The sequence below is a fragment of the Erithacus rubecula genome, assembly GCF_903797595.1.
Source record: "Erithacus rubecula genome assembly, contig: scaffold_445_arrow_ctg1, whole genome shotgun sequence".
NCBI classification, from domain to species: domain Eukaryota; kingdom Metazoa; phylum Chordata; class Aves; order Passeriformes; family Muscicapidae; genus Erithacus; species Erithacus rubecula.
This window is the reverse complement of record NW_027635894.1, coordinates 58003-79284: the sequence shown is the minus strand read 5'-3', so window position 1 is coordinate 79284 and position 21282 is coordinate 58003. Positions and strand designations below refer to the sequence as shown.

The following is a 21282-nucleotide window of genomic DNA, read 5'->3' as shown; positions in this document are numbered from 1 at the left end:
AATCCTGACCTATTTAAATTCATTGCAATGGACCAGAATACCTGTAAAATGGTTTACAGTTTTTTCTGGGCAAAACTACATGCATTTAAGAATGGTTTAAGAAGACTTTGTCAAGCACTTGGAGTCCCTGCTATTTTTTCCAGTATATATATTGGGGATTATTTTAATGACAGCTAGGTTGGTTGGATGTCTCACAAGTTTTTCCCAAAATAAAGAAATTGATCCTGTGTGAAGACAGTTCTGCAGACCCAAAAAACTCAGTAGAATTCTTTGTAAGCTGTTTCTTCTGTTACCACTCTTTTTTCATTTAAAAGGTTGTATGTATGTCAGTGTTTAATGAAGTTATTGTTGTTTTAGCATTTAGAAATATTTGAATTTCTCGATAACTTCTACGACCGTTACATTCATGTTCTTACTGCACCGCTTCCGGCTGATGCATCAGAAGAATGGCATGATATAGGTAAGAACAATTTAATTTTTTTTCCCTTTGAAAGGCAGTACAGTCCTGGTAATGGCAACAGACTTGTGATGCCTGCTGGGAACAGGCTAGCTGCAAGCTTCTATTCCTCCAGGGACAGGGATTATGTGGGCAGGAGTTTTCATAGCCCTTTCCTGAAACTGTGAATGCTGACATAGCTTGATGGTATACTTTGTAAAGATGCACTTCCTTCATGTGTGTTGAAAATAATGTCATAGTTTTACTAGTCTAATTTTAAAGAATATTTACTTATTATAATATCAAAAAAGGCAAAAAAAAAAAAAAATAAAAAAGCCACAGTTGTTCTGACCTTCCAAAGAAATACAGTAAAACAAAAATCCACAAAAATATATCAGAAACTGCAATAGCAACTAAATTTAGTGTATGCTGACAGTAGAGGATTTACTTTTTGTACAACTTAAAGCATTAATTTATCTTGTAGATAATTATCAAACGGCAGAAATACTTGCCTCAGTTTTGGAGCTGCTGTCTTTTTGTGTGGAACGGCACAAATACCACATGAAGAGGTACATTATAAACAAAGATCTCCTGAGAAGAATACTGGTCTTGCTGAAATCCAAACACAAATTTCTGGCCTTGTGTGAGTATGGAACTGCTGTGATTTATTTTTTAAAGGCTTTGTGTGTCCTATGTGGAAGGTGTAAGAGTGTTGATGTACACTTGAACTCAGAATTCATGCTCATTTGCTGTGTTTCATTGGCTACAATTAAGTCATTTGGGAAAAAAGAGGTAGCAGCTATCTGTAAGCACAGACCAATGCAGTTTGTGGTGAGAGAAGAACTGTTGTCTCTTTTGAAGTCTACAGGGATCCTTTCAAATCTCCATGACAGGATCCTTTGGAATAAGATTTCTTGCCTCATTTCAGTAGAAATTGTGTCCTTTCTTAATAATGTCCTGAATCTGGTTCTCACTGTGGAGAGTGAATGAAATCCTGGGAAGCAGGGTCTTTAAAGACTCAGGGCTGGTTCTGGGAGGGGAACACGGAAGAAGAACACACAGGAGTTGATAGTTTAACTTGACGCATGCTGGAATGCATTGCTGCTGGACTTGAGACAAAAAATCCATGATTCCTGATGACCTTCAAATACCCAGGAAAGTCAAAGAAGGAAAGAAAGGTTACCTGTCAACAAATCTGCTTCTGTGCTTCGGGGCTGCATCTTCCGCTTGGGATAACACCAGGTTTTTCAATTCTTCCGTAAGAAGGTGGCAGCCCTGTCATGTGCTTGTTGAATGCTTGAATACCTTTCTTCACACAGGTGCTCTTCGCTTTCTGAGGAGGATAATTGGCCTGAAAGATGAACTGTATAACCGCTACATCACTCTGGGAAACCTGTTTGAACCAGTTGTAAATGCTATGTTGGACAACAGGAATAGGAGCAATCTGCTCAACTCTGCCTTGCTGGAGCTGTTTGAATTCATCCGAATGGTAAGTTCAGCAGCAGCTTCAGCACTGACATGTCCATGACCTTGCAGGGCAAGAGGCAAAAGGAAGATTTCCAAGATAGCAAACATCCTGTTTTAATGGAACGGTCACAAATTTTGGGACGTTGCTGAGTCTATTGTCCATTTCTAAGGGAAGTTTAATAATTCTCTCTAGATTTCAGGTCTTTTCCTAAGAATAAATCTGATTGCTCCCCATTCGTTCTTGACAAGAATATTTTGGTTCTAGATAAGGAATCAGTTACTTTCCAAAATAAAGTTGAAAGCTTTCCGATTTTGTGCATGCGAACTTTTGAGAGTGAAGCCCTGTTTTGTTCTTATTCAGGAGGGCATTCAGCTCCTTATTGCTCATATAGTTGAGAACTTCTCTGATGCACTGGAATCTCTCCAATACATTCCCACATTCCAGGGACTGAAGACAAAATATGAGCCAGAAAAAGACCAGCCAAATCAGAAACCAAACAGGTATGGCCCAGTTTCTGTCTAACGAGGATGCCAGTGCCTGCCATTCTGCAAGCCTACTGGTTGGTTTTTAATTTCCCATAGAGCAGCAGAAGCAGGTGGCTGGGATTGGGGTTGGATTTCATTCCTTCTGAAAACTTCTTGGGTTAGAGTAATCCCCCATCTACCTTTTATTGAGTAGAGCTGATGTGGTCAGTAGATTAAATGTTCCACTGAGAAAACTCTCAGCTTATGAAGAACAGAATCTTGCTCTGTTCTTCTGAGTTAGAATTCAGTCTGCCTCATTATCAGCTGTGTATTTGTGAAGCTTCTGGTGAGGGTGAAAGCAGGGATGGAGCTGGATTGTCTTCCCCGAGTCACCTAATTCATTCTAAAGCTTTGGAAGCCATTTATGGCCTGACTGAGTCTGAAACATCAGGCAAAGCTTTAATCACTTGTCCTGTGTCTCTTGCAGTGTCTCCTCCAAATTGCCTGGTGAGACATTTGTCAAAGGAGCAATAAGCTTACGGGTGGATGAAGATCAGTTCAGTGAAGGCGAAGAGAAGGCAGCTCCAATGCCACCAGCAAGCTCCAATGGCTCCTATCCACCATACACAGCCCAGACCACAGTGGAGACAGCCCCCAAGGTGGGAGAGAACTTTTATGGAAGCTCCTATCCTTGGGTAGGACAGCAGAGCAACCTCCTAGGGCTTCACTGGCTGTAATGCGGCACGGTCAGCAAATAGCCTTGTACAGGGTGTCTTAGGGATAAAATCATCCAAATCCCTGACTACTTTCACCAAGAATGAAACCCTGACTAGTTTAGGGTATGGTTTAAGGAGGATAGGATGGGACTGGAGTCTGCTGTTATCTGGTGGACACAGGGTAATTTTGCCTCTTCTGCATAACTAAACTGTTCCTACTCTGGCTTTCTTCCCTGCCCAGCTAGTGCTCTGTGTGTGTGATATACAGATGGGATTGCCTTTTTTGGAGTCTATTCCCCATCAGGGAATGAATACGTGTTTTTAAGCAGACAAAATGTAGGAAGTGATACCTCTTTTGTGCCTTTTACAGCTGAGCATTATTTGAATCTTAGCTTCCGAGGAGCTAGAGAAAACTCTGGCAAGAATTTTATTGCTCACCCCTTTTGACCTGGGGGCAAAACAGATGTGCAGACTGTATTTTTTTCAATGTGTGAATTTCATTTTTGTACCTTTTTCTAATTGGCAGAGAGGTCTATTTGAAATATTTGGTTATCCAGATGATGAAGATCGTGAGACATCTCCAAAGAAAAGAGCTCGTCTGGATTCCTAAAGGAAACTGAAATTTCTAAATAAGGACTTTTTAATGGGTTTTCCAATGCTGCAACTATTTAATGTTAAAATATGGAACCAGCTGCAGTACATGAAATATATCTCTCTTGTAATATATGTTATTATAGAATAAGAATGTAATGGTAATATATGTTTAAATTATAATAGAGTAAAATATAATATAAGTAATATAATTAATATTATGCAATATAGTAGTAATATGTAGTAACATATGTTAGGTAAATTGCTCCTGGAACAGTTTAAGGTGAAGCTGTTATGATGTTTTGGAGATTTAGCTGGTAGTTTAGGGTAATACCTAGTTTCAATTGTAGCTCTTGTTTGGAAAAAAATTGCTTTCTGTATAGATATGCTCAGATAGTTTGTTCATCAAAGAAGTTTATTTTGTACTAAAGATCCCAATGTACTTGTTTTACACCATTTGTAAGTATGTGGCAATATTAATGCTGACCTGTAAAATTCAGGAATTAAAATTGAACTCTGTAGTTTCATAGGATGTGTTATTTGTAAGTACTATTTTAATAAAAAGTTACATGAAACCTGACTGGGTGGGTTTGCTTCTTTTCCTGTGAAGTACTGCTCCAGTCAGTGATGTCATGCCCTGAGCAAAGGGTAACCACATTCTTGGCTTCTCTTTCAATCTGTCATGGCCAAGCCAGTACAAGGTTTCAAAAATATTTCTACACTTTTTCGACTGAATTGCAGGTGGCATCTCAAACTTTGCAAATAAAGAAATTCTTTTTTCCTAATTTTATTTTAGCAGATTTCAGTATCTGGTTGTTTATGGGCTTTCAAGAGGCTGAGGCCAGTGGTTGAGCAAATCTGCACTGCAGGGATGCTCTGCAAATGCAAAAAGCAAAAGCAAAATTAGGAAAATTGAAAGTGGATAAAATTTATTTAAGTGGAGACATTTTTTGCTGAAAATAAATTTATCTTAAAAAAAAAAAAATCCAAAAAACCAAGCCCAACCTAAACTGACCAAACTAAAATAATGTAATAACTATACAATGGCTCTTGACCAAGGCAGGCTTTTTAATGGTAGTCTAGACTTTAATAGATTTGAGTTGTTTATTTCAAATATGTGTGAACAGATATTGCCTCTCCTGCCACATATACAGGGAAATTTAGGCCTCACTTAAAAAGGCAGAGTGCAAGAATCATGAAATCATGAGTTCAAAGTGTTTCTCTGAATTATCTGTCTATTTAAGATTTCCCTCTGCTAGAGAAAAATCTCTGTTACAGAAGTTGCAAGTTAAGCAAATCTATCTGCATGGAAAGTAAACCAGGTTACAAACACTGTTTTGTGGCTATTTAGATATAGCTCATATTGGTGACTGTCCTATTCCAAATTAGAGGATTGCAAGAGGATAAACATATCTCTAAACAAAATTAAAGTGCAACCCTTACACTGGTTGCTTTTCTTGTCTCCAGAAAGCAGCAAAAATCTGGGTAGTTTTATCTCTAAAGGTTCGATGTATGAGTGGACAAAAAACTCTGTGCAAGTGGAAGTTACTGGAATGCTGTTACTCCTCAGGAATTTGGTTGCAGAGCTGGAAGATTTCAAATTCCAGATTCCCAGAATGTCATAGTTCCAACTGTAATTTGGGTGGGGAACTGGAGGATTCTAAATACCTGACACCTGACTTCTGTTATTCCCAAGGAATTTGGAAGGGGAACTGGAGGATTCCAAATTCTCCATACCTGGAGTACCATTATTCTCCGGAAAATTTTGTGGGGAGCTGCAGGATTCCAAATTCATGACACTATGAGTGCTGTAATTCCATAGTTTTGCTGGGAATCTGGGAGGGAAGCAGGAGGATTCAAAATTCTCACTGCCAGGATTGCTGTTATTCCATGGGAATTTGAGAGGAGAAGTGGAGCTTTCAAAATTCCCAACCCTGGGAATGCCATAATTCCAGAGGAGTATGGGAGTGGACCTTAAGGAATCTGAATTCCTGACACTTCGAGTTCTGTTATTCTTTGGGGTTTTGGGTGGGAATTTGGAGGGTGTAGGAGGGATCTTACATTCCCGACTCCCGGAATGCCATTATTCCATGCGATATTGAAAGTGCAACTGGAGGATTCTCAATTCTCGACCCCAGAATGCTCTTTTTCCATGGGGATTTGGGTGCTGTCCTGGAGGGTTCCAAATTTCTGACTCCCAGAATTGTGTTGTTCCCTGGGAATTTGGGTGGGGAGCTGGAGAATTCTAAATTCCTAATGCCTAGGATGCCGGATATCCATGGGAATTTGTAGGGAAAGAGGGGAATTCTGAATACCCCATGCCTGGAAGACCATCATTCCATGGGATGTCTTCTGAGGATCTGGAGGAGTCTAAATTCCTGACATCGGGAATGCTGTAATTCTGTAATTTCAGTAGGAATCTGAGAGGGAAGCAGGAGGATTCCAAATTCTCAATGCCCAAATCGCCGTTCTTCCATGGGAATATGTGAGGGGAACTGGATGATTCAAAATTCCCATAACTGGGAATAACATAATTCCGTGGGAATTTGGGAGTGGAACTGAAGGATTCTCAATTCCTGACACCTGGAATGCTGTTATTCTTTGGGGTTCTGGTGGGAATTTGGGAAGGGAGCTGGGGCATTCTAAGTTCCTGATACCTGGAAAGCCGTGATTCCATGGGAAATTGGCTGCAGTGTTGGAGGATTCAAAATTCCCAGTGTCCAGAATGCTGTAATTCCATGGTCTTTGTGGGAATTTGGGAGGGGGACTGGAGGATTCTCAATTTCTGACACCTGGAATGTTGCTATTGCTTGGAATTGGGTGGAAGTTTGGGAAGCCTTATGGGCGATTCTAAACTCCTGACTCCCGGAATGCTATTTTTTCCGTGGGAGTAGGGGAGTAGAACAAGATGATGCTCAATCCCTAAAACCAGGGAACTAGTTATTCTATGGGAATATGATCGGAATTTGAGCAGGCTATGGGGCATTCTTATTTCCTGACACCTGCGTGCCATTTATGCATGGAAAATTGGGAGGGCATCTGGAGAATTCTCAATTCCTAAGGGCCAGGATGCTGCAATTCCATGAGAACTGGGAGGGGAACGGGAGATGTTGAAACTTCCAATGTCCAAACTCCTGTTATCTCATGGAAATTTGGGATGGAACATGGACAGTTCGAAGTTCATGATGCCTGGAATCTTTCTTTTCCATGGGAATTTGGGAGCGGAACTAGAGGGTTCAAATTTTCCAAGGCCCAGAATTCTGTAATTCCACTGGAGTCTGGGAGTGGAACTGGAGGTTTCTCAATTCCTGACACCTGGAATGCTGTTATTTTTAAGGATTCTGGTGGGAACTTGGAGGGCCTACAGCGATTCTACATTCCCGACACCCGGAAATGCCATTATTCAATGGGATATTGGGACTGAATTTGGAGGATTCTCAATTCCTCAGAGCCGGAATGCTGTTCTTCCATGGGGGTTTGGGTGCGGCACTGGAGGGTTCTAAATACCCAATGCCTAGAATGCTGTAATTCCTGGTGTTTGTGGGAATTTGGGAAGGGAGCTGGAGGGTTCTCAATTCCTGACGGCTGCAATGTTGCTCTTCCTTGGGAATTGAATGGGATTTTGGGATGCTTTAGGGGGGATTCTAAATTCCCGACAAGCGGAATGGTGTTATTGCATGGGAGTATGGGAGTTGAATTGGATGATTCTCAATTCCTGATGCCTGGAATATCATTATGCCATGGGAATATGTTTGGAATTTGAGAAGACTGGGGAATTCTAATTTCCCAACACCCGGATTTGGGTGCAGAGCTGGAGGATTCCAAATCCCTGACGCCCAGAATTCTGATATTCCCTGGGAATTTAGAAGGGGAACTGGAGGATTCCATATTCTCCATACCTGGAATGCCATTGTTCTCTGGGAATTTGTGTGGGGAGCTGCAGGTTTTCAAATTCCTGACGCCAGGAATGCTGTAATTCCACAATTTGAGAGGGAATCTGGGAGGCAAGCTAGAAGATTCAGAATTCTATCTGCCAGGATTTCTGTTAATCCATGGGATTAAAATTCTGAAAACCGGGAATGCTGTAATTCTACGGGAGTCTGGGAGTAGATCTGGGGGATTCTCAATTCCTGACACCTGGAATGCTGTTATTCTTTGGGATACTAATGGGAATTTGGAGGTCGTAGGGGTGATTCTCAATTCCCGACACCCAGAATGCCATTATTCCATGGGAATATGATTGGAATTAGAGAAGGCGATGGGGGATTCTAAATTCCTGACACCTGACATGCTATTATTCCATGGGAAGTTGGGAGGGCACCTGAAGATTTCTAAATTCCTAATGCCCAGGATGCTGCAAATCCATGGGAATTAGAGAGTGGGGGACGGGGTCTGGAGGGGTCCGAAATGGCGATGCCTGGACTGCTGTTATTCCATGAGAATTTTGGAGGGCACATGGAGAATTTGAATTTCATGATGCCTGGAATCCTATTTTTCCACGTGAGGGAAACTGGAGGGTTCAAAATTCCCAACACACAGAATACCATTATTCCATGGGAATTTGGGAGTGGAATTGGAGGACTGAAAATTCCTGAAATCTTGAATGCTTTTATTTGATGGGAATTAGGGGGGAATTTGGTAGAGCGTACGGAGTGCTAAATTCCTGACACCCAGCATGCCATTATTCCATGGGAATTTGGGAGGGCAACTGAGATCCTCTCAATTCCTGATGTCTGGAATGCTGTTACTCCACGGGAATTTGGTTGCGGAGCTGGAAGATTCCAAATTCCTTGATACCCAGAACGCCATTATTCCAGTCGCAGTTTGGGTGGGGAACTGGAGGATTCCAAATCCCTGACTCAGAATTCTGTTACTCTCTGGGAATTTGGAAGGGGAACTGGCGAATTCTAAATTCCCAATGTCGTGGCAGATATAATTCCATGGGAATTCGGGAGGGGAACTAGATGATTCTACTTTCCCCCTGCCTGATAATGCTTTTATTCCATGGGCACTTGGGAGGGCATATGGAATATATGAAATTTCTAATGCCTGGAATGCCATTATTTCAAGGGAATTTGGGTTGGGAACTGGAGGATTCTTATTCCTTACACGTAGAATGTTGCTATTCTTTGGGAATTGGGTGAAATTTTAGGTTGTTAAAATTGCTAAAACGCAATTTTTAAATTGCTAAAATTTAGGTTGGGGGGTTCTCAATTCCCGACACCCAGAATGCTGTTATTCCCTGGGGAATTGAATGCAAAGCTGGAGGATTCCAAATTCCTGAGAGCCAGAATCGTGGTTTTACCTGAAAATTTGGAAATGCAACTGGAAGATTCCAAATGTCTGATTCAGGAAAGCTGTAATTCCATAGTTTCGGTGGGAATCTGGGAGGGAAGCAGGAGGATTCAAAATTCTCGCTGCCAGGATTTCCATTATTCCATGAGAATTTCTGAGTGGAACTGGAGAATTCTGTATTTATATTGCCTGGGATGCCAGAATTCAATGGGAATTTGGGAGGGGAAGAGGAGGATTTCAAATACCTATCTCAGGAAGAGCGTTATTCCATGGGAAGATTTGTGAGGATCTGAAGGATTCTAAATTCCTAACGCCAGGAATGCTGTTGTGAAAAACACGGTTCACTGTTTTGGGAGAATTAAAGGGTTTAATAAAAAAGACAATAGGAGACATATATAAAGCAAAGGGTTCAAATGGCCGGGTGCTTGGCATGCTGCCGAGAGCACACCACTGCTTCGGGAACACCCCTTTAAATACCTTCTACAATCCATCCCTTTGTTACATATTCATAGACCTTCCTGCATAGTCAGCTGTTTCTGGGAACTGTTTAGCATGGCCACTCCTTGGGTCCGCCTATTTAGAGCGTGCGTGTTTCTTGGCTTGTGGTTTTATTCTTCTCCTTATCCCTTTTAATTTGGGTGGTGGTCCCAGCGGTGAGTGTTGATAATTGTCCTGTCAGCTGGAGGGTCCCCATCACATGTTCACGGGCTCTTATCTTTGACTAAGTGGGTAGTTTAAGCATACTATCTCTAAAAAACTTATGTCTGACTTTTACTATTCACCAAGACTATATCCATATAGAAATGCTATTTTGACATTATACATATAGCATTTATCCCAATACTTGCAAAGAGCCAACAACGTCATGCATTTATAACACAAATATATTTCGTGTCAGCTCCAAATACCCCTCCCCACTTCAAAAAACCCACCCAGAATTTTGGGGCGAGCTCCCCCTCCTCGGGCACCTGCGGGATGCGGGGGGCGATGGTCTGGGGGCGAAGGAGCTGCGGATACAGAGAGCGGGGAACGCACGTGGTGCCTCCTCTCGATCCTCTTTATCCTTCCTCCTCCTCTGTCTCTCCTCTTCCTTCTCCTCCTCCCCTTCCTCCGACCCTCTGGCTGCGTGGTCAGGCCGGGACACGAAGGGAAAAGGCCCGATGACCCCCAAACCCAGCTGGGGAAGCGGACCTTTGAAGGGGAAAATGGGAAAGAGGTGGTAGAGGGGGGACAGTGGGAAGTGGGACCCACTGAGGGTCGCCCAGTTAACCCCAGGACCCCCAAGCCCCGTCCCAGCCCCCCCAGTTCCCTCCATACCCCCGGCTGAGTGGGGGGCTCAGCCCAGGACCCGTCGTCGTTCGGGGCTCCCCCGAGTGCAGCGAACGGGAGAGTTCCCGGCTCGGAGCGGCCCCAGCAGAGGAGGGGATCCTGTCCGTTTTTGAGGGCGTTTAAGGCTCTTCAGATCCATTTGAAAAGGAGTTTTTCTCTTTTTAAGGTTTTTGGGTCGGGTCCCACCACTACAAGGGTTTTTTTCTCTCCCCATTTTAGGGTGTTTGTGGGGCCACAGCCCCAAAGGCCCCTTTTAAGGGGGGATCATGATGGCTTAAAGTTACATTTGTAGGGGAGCCCCCACTACAACCCCCTGTAGGAGATGTTTTGTCCCCCAGGGTGGATTTTAGGGATTGTCTCTACCATCGCCGCTTTAAAGAGCCGTCAATTGGAAGCCACACTGAAACTGCACTTAAAAGTGCAACACCATTCCCGCTGATTCCGGCAGTGGACCCCGGGGGGTTTGGGGTTCCCGGGAGGTTTTGGTGGTACCTGGGCGATGCCAGTGACAGAGCTGGGGACCCCGTGGCGGGTATGAACCTTCTCACTGCACTCAGGCAGCTCCAGCGTGTTCAGGGAGATCCTGGGGGGACCGGGGGGTTCTCTGCAAATCCCATGGGACCCCCCTGAACTCTCCTCACCGCTGGATCTGCTGCAAGCATCTCACCCAAATCACTGAGATCTGTGATGAGTGACAGCCTAGGAGTGTTTCTCACTGTCTGCCGCACTGCACGGAACACCCCAGGCAGAGCACTCCAGGAGGAAACTTCCATGCGTTTCTTCCCCTTCTGGTCTAATCCCTGCCATATTTCCAGAGACATTCCTGGCAGGTGTGCCCCAGGTCATCTGTGAATTCCTCAGCCTCGATCTCCTCTGTTTCCCAGCACCTCTTGGTGACCTGGGCAGTGCCAGCCGTCACCACGAATGTCCCGGATCGCAGCTGGAAGGAGAGGAATTCCCGGCTGTCCTTGGTGAGCCCATGGGATCCGCGGACGCTGCCGTGGGACAGGAGGGCACAGGTGGAAACCTCCTGCAGCAGGGGTTCCCTGGATGCAGCAAAGGGAGCTCCAAGGGTCCCCGGTGTCCCCACCTGCAGCACAGGGCGGGGAAAGCCGGGATGGCCTGGAATAGGGGTCAAGGGTGTCCTCAGTGCTGAGGGAAGGAGGGGCTGGGTGCTGGGAAAGGCAGGAATAGGGGTGCAGGGGGTCTCTGGGTCAAGGAGAAGGGGACTCTGCGGGCTGGGAGAGGCGGGATGGCCGGGAAAGGGGTGCCGGGGTTACTGGTGCCGGATAAGGGGGTGCAGGGTGGAACACATGGCTGGGAATGGGGGTTCAGGGGGATCAAGGCGCCCGGGAATGTGGGTGTAGGGGCCTCTCCGTGCTCCGGAATGGGCGATCAAAGAGTCCCGGGGCCGGGGGTCCCCCTCAGCTCTGGCCGCCCCCCGGGGCCCCCAGGAGCGCCCCAGCCCCAGCGCTGGAGCCATGGCGCTGCTCGGCTGCGGCCCCGCCCCTGAGCAGCCTCCGGTCCCGCCATTGGCCCCGCTCTTTCCTGTCAGCCAATGACAGCCCGAGTGTTCAGAGGCGTCACCGGTCGCCGGGCAGATCCCAGCATTGCCGCCGGCTGCGGAAGGCAAAAGTGAAACCACCCGAGGGCAAAAGAGGGGGGAGGTCATGGACCAATTCCCAGGAATTCCCCTGGATCCCCTCCCGGGATCCCCCGGGACCCTCCTCGGCCGCGCACTGCGGGACCCCCGGGCCGGGCTGTGCTCAGCTCCCGGGGCCTGCGCTCCAGCTCTGCCTGCAACCCGCCGCCTCCGGCCCAAAGCGGGGCAAGCACCGCCAGCCGCGGATCCATTTTTTCCTGCGCCTGCAGCTCCGAGCCCCGGCGGAGCAGGACTGGGCGCTGCGACTGCGAGCCCTGATTGCCAATCTCCTTCTCTCTCTTTCTCCTGTTCTCTCCCTTTGCTGTGGGTGATCATCAGTCCCAGAGCGGCCGGAGAGCCCCGTGCCCAGGTCGGGTTTCCCAGGAAAGGGAGGCCTGGGGGTGAGGTGCCCTGGGCCGGCCGGGAATGGGAGTCCCGTGATCCCGAAGTTAAAAATAACCAGAACCGAAGCTTTTAACTACGCAACTCTTTATTACTAAAAGCAGCAGAGAAGCGAAGGGAACATTCATATGGTGGTACTGCTGCCTGGCTGCACCCGAAAAGAAATGCCCCACACACCCTGGGAACTCTCACAGAATGGGAGGAGAGTTGCAGGTTTATAAGAGTGCCCATGGACTTACTGTGTCTCGTGTTGTTTAGGGTTGTTTGTATGTAAAGTCGCTTTTCATGAGATGGTGAGCTCACAACTGGAGGACGAAGGCAATTTTTAGCAGCTGGTCCTGTAGCTGGCTGTCTGGTGTCTGGAGGGTTCCCGAATCTTGTATTGGCTCCCTGTTTCAGGGGCTTTTTCTCTTCAAGGAAGCTCCCCTGAAGAGTGGTGTTTCGGGAGCTTTGCGATTTTACACGTTGGGCGCGTTCTTTCAATTGATGGACAGGCCGGGAGCAGCAGCAGCCAGGCTGGAAATGAGATAAGGGAGAGGGCGAAGTGGGAAGTAACAGGGAACCAACCGGAATAGGGAATACAACAAACTGGATTTAAGGAAGGGAATACAACAACGAGATTAAAGAATGAACTGGGGTTATACAGAACAGTGTATCACATGATAAGGTAAGTGACAATTCCAACTCTCTAAAAATCCTTATTTGCAAACTTCAGGGGAGTTCATTTATCACAGTGCTGCAGCTCAATATTAAATCTGGTTTTTGCTGATCCCGTGCTGGGGATTTTTTAAATGCTCTCAGCCCCTGGCTCATAACAGGGTGAAGGAGCCCTGGCCCAGGCTCTGGCCCTGGGACACGGGGACGCTGCCGAGGGGTCCCTGTCCCCCTGTGCCACCCCCAGGGCCCGGCCCCTGTCCCCGTGTCAGGCTCTGGGGTCGATCTCATGGAACATCCTCTGGGGGAGGCTGTGGCACCGGGGGCGGGGGGACCTGGGGGGACAGGGGACCCCCCTGTGCACGAGCAGCGTTGGACTGTGAGGGGGGAACGGGGCAGAGTGACCTCCCCAGTGACCTCTCACAGCCCTGGGATGTCACACAGCTCTGTGATGTCACACAGCCCTGTGATGTCACACAGCACCCTATGATGTCACACAACACCTTATGATGTCACACAGGCCCTGTGATGTCACACAGCACCCTATGATGTCACAAAATCATTGTGATGTCACACAGAACCCTATGATGTCACAAAATCATTGTGATGTCACACAACCCTATGATGTCACAGAGCCCTGTGATGTCACACCGCACCCTATGATGCCACACAGCCCTGTGATGTCACACAATCCTTGTGATGTCACACAGCCCCCAGTGGTGTCACACGGCCACATGTGCTGTCACACAGCCCTGTGATGTCACACTGCCCTGTGATGTCATATAGCCCCTGTGATGTCACACAGCCTCTGTGATCTGTGAAGTCACAGTCATTGCTGTGATTTCACACAATCTGCCCTGGGATGTCACACGGCCATTCTGTGATGTCACATCCTGCTCCAGGATGTCACAGCCCCTCTCTGATGTCACATAGCCACCCTGTGATGGCAGAACACGCTCTCTGATGCCACAGGCTTCTCTGGGACATCACACAGCTGCTCTGTAATGTCACAGTCTGCTGTCTGATATCACAGAGCCACCCTCTATGATGGCACAGTCTCCTCTGTGACCTCACTGCCCTCTCTACGGTGTCACACAACCATCCAGCGCTGTCACAGCCCACTCAGTAATATCACAGCCTGTTCTGTGATGTCACAGCCCAATCTGTGACCTCACACAACCCACCCTGTGCTGTCACACAGCCCCTTTCTGACATCACAGCTGCTCTCTGGCTCCATGACACAGCCACAGAGGTGCTGCTGTGCCACAGCCCCCTCTGGGACATGACACAGCCCCTGCCAGTGCTGAGCACTGTGAGCTCTGCCTGTGCCCTGCTCGTGTCCCTGCCATGCTCTGGCAGTGCCCCAACCCTGCTGGGCTGTCACAGGAGCTGCTCCTGGGCAGAGCTGTCTCTCTGCAGCGCTGCCCTTGCCAGGAGCTGCCTCTGTGCTGGAGCCTGGCCCAGCTCAGCAGCACAGGCACAGCATAAGGACTTGAATCACCCTCTCGGGGCTTTGGTGTTGTTGGCATCAGACTCAGTCCCTGAGAGAGTATGCTCAAAAAACTTCTCAAGAGCTCCAAATGAGATTGAAGCACTGAAGTTTCTCATATTTAACTAGATCCCAGTGAGGGACAGGACTGAGAAAGTGTCCCCAGGTCCCAGTTAGAGCAGAACACTGGAGGCACTGATGGCAAGTGGGGACAAAGCAAAGAAAAGGTGTCTCTGATGCTGAGAAAACCTGGATGTGTTTCAGGAATGCAAAGGGCCAGGGCCTGAGCCCCAGCCCCTGGCAAGACAGATCCTGTCCCTCCCTCATTGCTCAGGGCTCTTCCCAGGGCACTGGGCTCTGGGGATGTGCAGTGCCCAGGGCAGGATCATGGGGCAACCCCTGCCAGGCTGTGAGCAGGGACAAGGTGGCAATGAGGCCCCAGCACAGCCAGGCTCACTTGTCCCCTGCTGGCCTCAGGCCCAGGGCCAGCAGCCCTGGCCCAAGTGCTGCAGCAGTTGGCTCTGGCAGGGCCTTTCAGCTGCTGCCCATCCCTGTGCCCTCTGCAGCCCAGGCTGTGCCACGGTGTCCATGCCCTGCCCTTTGCTGCCAGCTCTGCCTCCTGCTGCCTCTGCCTGGCCACACAAACACTTGGGCTGCTCCAGACTCCTTCTGGGCCATGTGCTGCACCACAGTCCTGCCCTGGCAGAGAAATTCCTTTCTCCTTGTGTCCAGTCTGGGCCTCCCCAGCTGCCCTTGGTGCCAATATTTCTTTTTCAGGCTGTTTTATGCAATGAAGAAAAGCTCCACCATCTGTGGAACCTCCCTTCAACCCCTCTCAGGTTACTCCTTGTTATAATCCAATGCCAGAGGTATAAGGAATGTCTTACCTGTCCCTCCTGTCCTTATCCTATTGGCAGACAGCCAGAAATCCCCTCCCTGACCCTTTCCTAGAAAAAGCCAAGACCTGAGATCCTCTTCCTCTTTTGCCCTGCCACCACCATGCAATAAAGGAAAGGCAAGGAGCCTCTTTGAACCTCGTGCTTGTCTCATATGCTAGACCTAGCTTCTTCTTATGGATACAATAGGAAGAAGTTACAGTTTGTAGCAACTTCTGTTCTGTCCTCAGTCTCCACTGAGCCCAGGGCCCTCAGCCTCTGCCTGATGATGATGTGATGAGGCCTCCAAACCCAGTCTTGGGAGATTTTTGGGTCATCTCCAAGGTCTTTGTAAATGGAAACATAGTGGTCAAAGTCCATGAAAAATGGAGTGTTATTCTCTCCCAGAATTTGCAGTGACAGAACAAGGGTCCATATCATTAAACTGGATCAATGTGGATCTACATTTGTTAGAAGAAGAAAATATTTTACAATGAGAGTGTCACAAAACTGCAAGTGCTTTTCCAGAGAAGTGGATGCCCCATGCCAGGAATGCTCCAAGAGCAGGAGCTTTGTGCAACCTGACATGGTGAAACCCCTGCCCTCCCCAAGGATAGAATTCCTCTTGTGTGGGTTCACTCACATGCTGGGCGGCCTTACAGACTTGTGGCCAGAATGTCTGCTGAGGGCCAGCCAGGCTGCTGCAGTGGCAGTGACCTCACAGCCATCACCATTGCAGCCATGTCCCTGGGCCTGGCTCTTCCCTTTCCTCTGTCCCTGTCCTGTCTCTGTAGGGATGAACAGTTTTGTCATTAATATCTTGTCCCCAGGGTGCTGGGGCAAATTTCTTGCCAGTCAGGTTCCTGGAGCACAAGTGGCTTTGCAGAGCCCAGCCAGAAATGCCCCTGAGGCAGCAGCTCTGCACTGGTGGCCACCAGGCCAGCTTGCCAAGGGACGCTTCTGGCCATGCCCTGCAGGGAGCTGCTGCTGCCAAGGTGCCTTTGCTGTCTCAGGCTCTCCCTGGCACAGGTCCCACCATGGCACTCTGTATTTGTGTTCTTCCCTGTGCTGGGGCTTCCTGGCACTTTTCCTGCAGCGGGACCTGGCCTGGCCATGTGTCATGATCTGCCCAACCCGAGCGGGAGTCGTGACTGGTTCTTTTATGGATCGCAGAGCGCAAAAGACACAGCAGGGGACAAAACCAGTTTACTTTTACAGAAATGCACTTTATTTAGTGCCAACCAAAATGCGATAGTGGGGGGGAGAGAGAGAGAGAGAGGGAGAGAGAGAAAGGGAGGTCGGAATTATAGCTACCAAGACGGGCAGACGAATCCTCGTGGAGCAGCCAATAGATGTCTGTTGCCGTCTGGGGAGATCTCGAGGGTCTCCTCTGAGAAAGTCACTTTTATAGTCCTTTCCCAAAGCGAGTGGCTTCTGGCCAAAAGGTGGGAAGGTTTATGGACTATTGTATGTGGAGCTCATTACCCTGAGGAACAGGTGGAAACAGGACGTTTCAATGCACACCAAACCATCTTTGTTGTCATGAACACACGCAGGGCAGCCCATACTGACCAGTCCATTGTTCTTCCATCTGTGGGAGCTTTGTTGAGTCAGCGCTCCATGACTAGTTGTCATGAGAAACCAGTCCTTGTGGGCATCACCTGCGGAACAGTCACTTGGCGTTCCTCCCATCCCTGGCCAGCGCAGGCCTCAGGCGAGGGTCGTTGGGCAGAAACAGATGAGAGGCTCAGACGGACTCTCACAGTCAGATAAGTGTGTAAGTGGAAGATCTTTGTACCAAGTTACTGCTAGGTGAAGCTCCAAAGCTGGGATAAGGTTAAAAGGCATTGAGAGTAAAAGAATCTTCAGTATGGAGGCAAGTGAAAGCAAAGAGGTTCCTAAAGGTAGTCCTTTGGGATATGTTTTGGCATATTGGAAAGAGCTGGTGGACCATAAGGATACAGAAACTAAAAGAGAGCTTATTAAGTTATACACACTGTGGTGACCACTTTATAAACTTGAGGAGGGGGTGGAGTGGTCCCCATCAGGGACGTTGGACTATAACACTTTGGTACAGCTGATGCTTTTCCTTAGGCATGAGCAGAAGTGACATGAAGTTACTTATGCTGACATGTTTTTCACCATTAGAAATCACTCTGAGTGGCAAAGGGCTTGTGGAATTAGACCACCCTCTGACCCTTATAGTGTTGGCTCTTGAAAAAGATAATAAAGCTAATAAGAAAAAACCCAGGAGGTATTGCAGCACATGCTCAATAAATCAAAGGTGTACATATCCTGACAAGGCATATTGTATGGTGTAGATGTTGTTACACTCCCTAAAGCATACCCCTGGGACGCCATCCGATGAAACAAAGAAATTCCTTCAAACGTAACTCCCCCCTCCCCTACCGAAAACCCTGTTCATTATCTCTTAGGATTTCTATTGTCTCTTAAATTTACAAGTTAATTGGTTCTTTTCTCACTTAGAGTTTTAAGATAATTGGTTAGTTTGTAAGTTGTAGTTTTTATTGGTTAGAAACTCAATCCTCTGGAAACCTATATAACGTGTTTTGTTATCTGATATAATTAGACCGTTGTTAGCATTCCCTTCAAGGACAATAAAGTTATCCTTGGAACTTTGCAGCACGGTCTCAAGCCTTTTGTTCTTCACTGGTGAGTAGCTGAGGGCTCTGCATCCAAGGTTCAGCAGTACCTGGACTTAAGGCTGCAGACCCTGGGGTTGGAAAACACCAATTCTAAAAGAAAAAACAGCTACAGTATGGAGACTCAGGAAGAGGAGACAGAGGAAGTGCTCAGACCACCCCCTAAAAGACAAGGAAGAGAGAGCGTGGTAGGGGAAGTAGATTTGGAATTGCCATCAACTTCAGGTTTTACCTCTGCTTCATCCCCTGCTTCATCCTCACTTGAGAGAACAGTAATTAATATGGGAGTCACCTCCCAATTCCTGAGTCACAAGAGCCAACCCAACAGTATCCACCCTATTTTATGTTATGCTATTTTATGTTTATGTTATTAAACAGAATTCCGCTCAAACTGCTTCTGAATATCTAGACCAGTTGCAAGGAGGAATGTGTCAACACACCCCTCTGGATCCGGAATTTGATAAGAGAATACAACAATTGGAAAACTTGTTTTTAGGGCAATCTACAGGTGACATCAAGTGAAAGCTCCAGAAGATGCGGGGCCCAGCAAGTTGGAACTTGGAGACTTTGCTAGATGAGGCCTGGAGAGTTTTCAGCTATTGAGAAGAGGGGTGTAAACCAGAGACAAAAAAAAAAAAACCTACTAGCAATAATAAAGGAAAATGTAAAAGGGCTACTGGTTGGCCTGAAAAACCATATTTTTGTAAACCATAAAAGTATAAAGTGGGAAAAGACTGGGGAATTCACCGATTTTTGCATATCCCTAAAGCTCCATCTGCACTTTTAGGCAGGGATCTGCTAGAGCAGCTGGACACAAAAATAATATTTAAAAATGGGGAAATTAGTTTGGAGGTAAAAGATCAACAATATATGGAATTGTTAAGTTGAAAATGAAGAAGAAATTATTAAAATAAAATAAAATAAAATAAAATAAAATAAAATAAAATAAAATAAAATAAAATAAAATAAAATAAAATAAAATAAAATAAAATAAAATAAAATAAAATAAAATAAAATAAAATAAAATAAAATAAAATAAAATAAGAGATCAGGTGTTCTCTGAAGCCTGGGCCTCTAATATAGCAGGGAAAGCAAAGAATGCTCTACCAGTACAAATCTGGCTTAAAGAGGAGAACAATCAGTAACGGTCAAACAATATCCCTTAAAAAGGGAAGACAGAGAAGGAATTAGCCCAATCGTTGTAAACTTTTTGCAAATGGGACTATTGAAAGAGTGCCAGTGCCCCTATAAAAAGCCTGATTAATCATACAGGTTAGTACAAGATTTAAGAGCTGTTAATAAGATAACTGAAGATTTATGCCCAGTGTTGCTAACCCCTACACCTTGTTAACTTTTCTAACACCTGAACTAACCTGGTTTACGGTTTTAGATTTGAATGATGTTTTCTTTTGCCTCCCTCTCCATAAAGCCAGCTAGAAATTTTTTGCATTTGAATGGGGAGAATCCCAAAACTGGACATAAAACTCAGCTCACATGATGTGTATTGCCCCAGGGGTTCAAGAACTCCCCTACTATATTTGGAGAACTGCTGGCAAAAGATTTGGAGTTTTGGGAACCTCCACCAGGAGAAGGACAGCTGCTTCAGTACGTGGATGATCTCTTAACAGCCACCTGGACCCAGGAGGCATGTGTGGATTGGACAGTGAGCCTCCTAAACTTTTTGGGCCTGCAGGGGTACTGGGTATCCCAAAAGAAAGCCCAGATGGTGAAACAAACAGTGATTTACCTGGGCTATGAAGTCAGTGCTTGGACAAAGGACCTTGGGGCAAGACCATAAGGAAGCAATATGCCAAACCCCAAAACCCCAGACAGTGAAAGAACTGAGAACCTTTCTGAGCATGACAGGGTGGTGCAGACTGTGGATTTATAACTATGGATTGTTCATTAAACCCCTATATGCCTTAATTACGGAAGGGAGCAGGGATCTTCAGTGGACAACAGAAGCAACACGAGCCTTCAACCCCCTGAGCCCTGGTGCTGCTGATCCGTGTTGGGAAGACACCTGGCTGGGGGCTCCACATCCTCCTGGCTCCTCGTCATCTGGATTTTCTTTGCATTTCTCTTTGTCCTTCCCAAACACCCAAAACCAGGGAAAAAATAGAGATGTTAAATAACGACCTGCTTGGGGACACGGGGGGATCTTCCAGGGGATGCGGGGGACGCTCGGTTCCAGGGATTTGAGGGGTCCTGGGAGGGACCTGGGGGTTGCTCAGGGCGTTGGGCACCCCAGTTCCAGCGGCTCTGGCTGCGCTGGGACACGGCTGGGAGCGGAGGAGGAGCGGGAAGAGACGGGAGAGAAGCAGTCGGAGGAAGAGGAGGGACACAGGAGGTGCGGAAGGAAGAGGAAGAGCGATTTTGGAACCACGCGCTTCTCCCGCCTGGTCGCTGAGGCCGCAGCTCCCCCGGGTCCGGCACCATCGCCCCCCAAAATCCTGGAGGTGAGCAGAGAGGGGGAGCTAGCCGAAATCCAGCATGGGGAATTCCGGGAGGGTTTTTTTTTTTTTGTTTCAGGGGATGTTTGTATATTGCAGGAGCTCAAAGCCGAGCCGGAAATGGCGCTGCGGGATCTTGGCCGCTCCCATGTGGGATCGCCCGGTATCGTCGGGGACGGGGCGATATCGGTTCTGTGGATCCCCGGCAGAGCCAGGGGGGAAGGCGGGAGCCCCGGAGCGGGGAGAGTGCGGAGGGGCGATCCCGGAGCCGGGGGACCCCCGGCAGCCTGGAGGGGTGCGGGAGGTTGGTGCTGAGCGGGCTCCGGGCCCCCGAGGCTGAAAGGGGCGCTGACTTCTCCACCTGCCCTTGGGCAGCGCCACCATCAAACCCAACGCGCACAGCCCTTGTTTTCATCCCCAAACCAGGATTTCCCAAACCTTGGCTGCATTGAGGAGGAGGCTAGAAGAACGAGGTCGATGGCCCGGGAGCCGCAGGCAGGTGAGGATGAAGTCAGTGCCTCTTTCCCGCTGTGTCCTGCTCCATGTCCCAGCCCAGCACAGCCCCGGCTGCAGCACAGCCCTGGGGGGATCTCCTTGCCCTTCCCTCTGGCATGGAGGCAAATCCCATCCTGTCCTTGTCCTTCCTCCCCCAGACAAGGAGCTGAGCACGGACAGCAGGGAGGACAAATCCCCGCGGCACAGCCTCGGGCAAGAGGCCGTTTGCAGCGGCTCCACGGCGCAGGAATGCAACGGGGAGGAAAAGCCCCGCAGATCCCGCAGCAGGAGGGGCTGCAAACACACAGCC

General features: G+C 47.7%; 1 protein-coding gene across 1 annotated transcript; it reads left to right on the top strand.

The window, feature by feature from the left end:
* Window positions 1–27: 27 nt before the first annotated feature.
* LOC306816212 (serine/threonine-protein phosphatase 4 regulatory subunit 3B-like) lies at window positions 28–3694 on the top strand (the record flags this gene model as incomplete). The annotated part of the gene is made up of 6 exons (XM_079332685.1): window positions 28–43; window positions 921–1079; window positions 1756–1925; window positions 2265–2404; window positions 2856–3027; window positions 3611–3694. 6 exons carry the CDS (start codon window positions 28–30, stop codon window positions 3692–3694), a joined length of 741 nt encoding a protein of 246 aa, XP_079188811.1.
* Between the last annotated feature and the right edge of the window lie 17588 nt (window positions 3695–21282).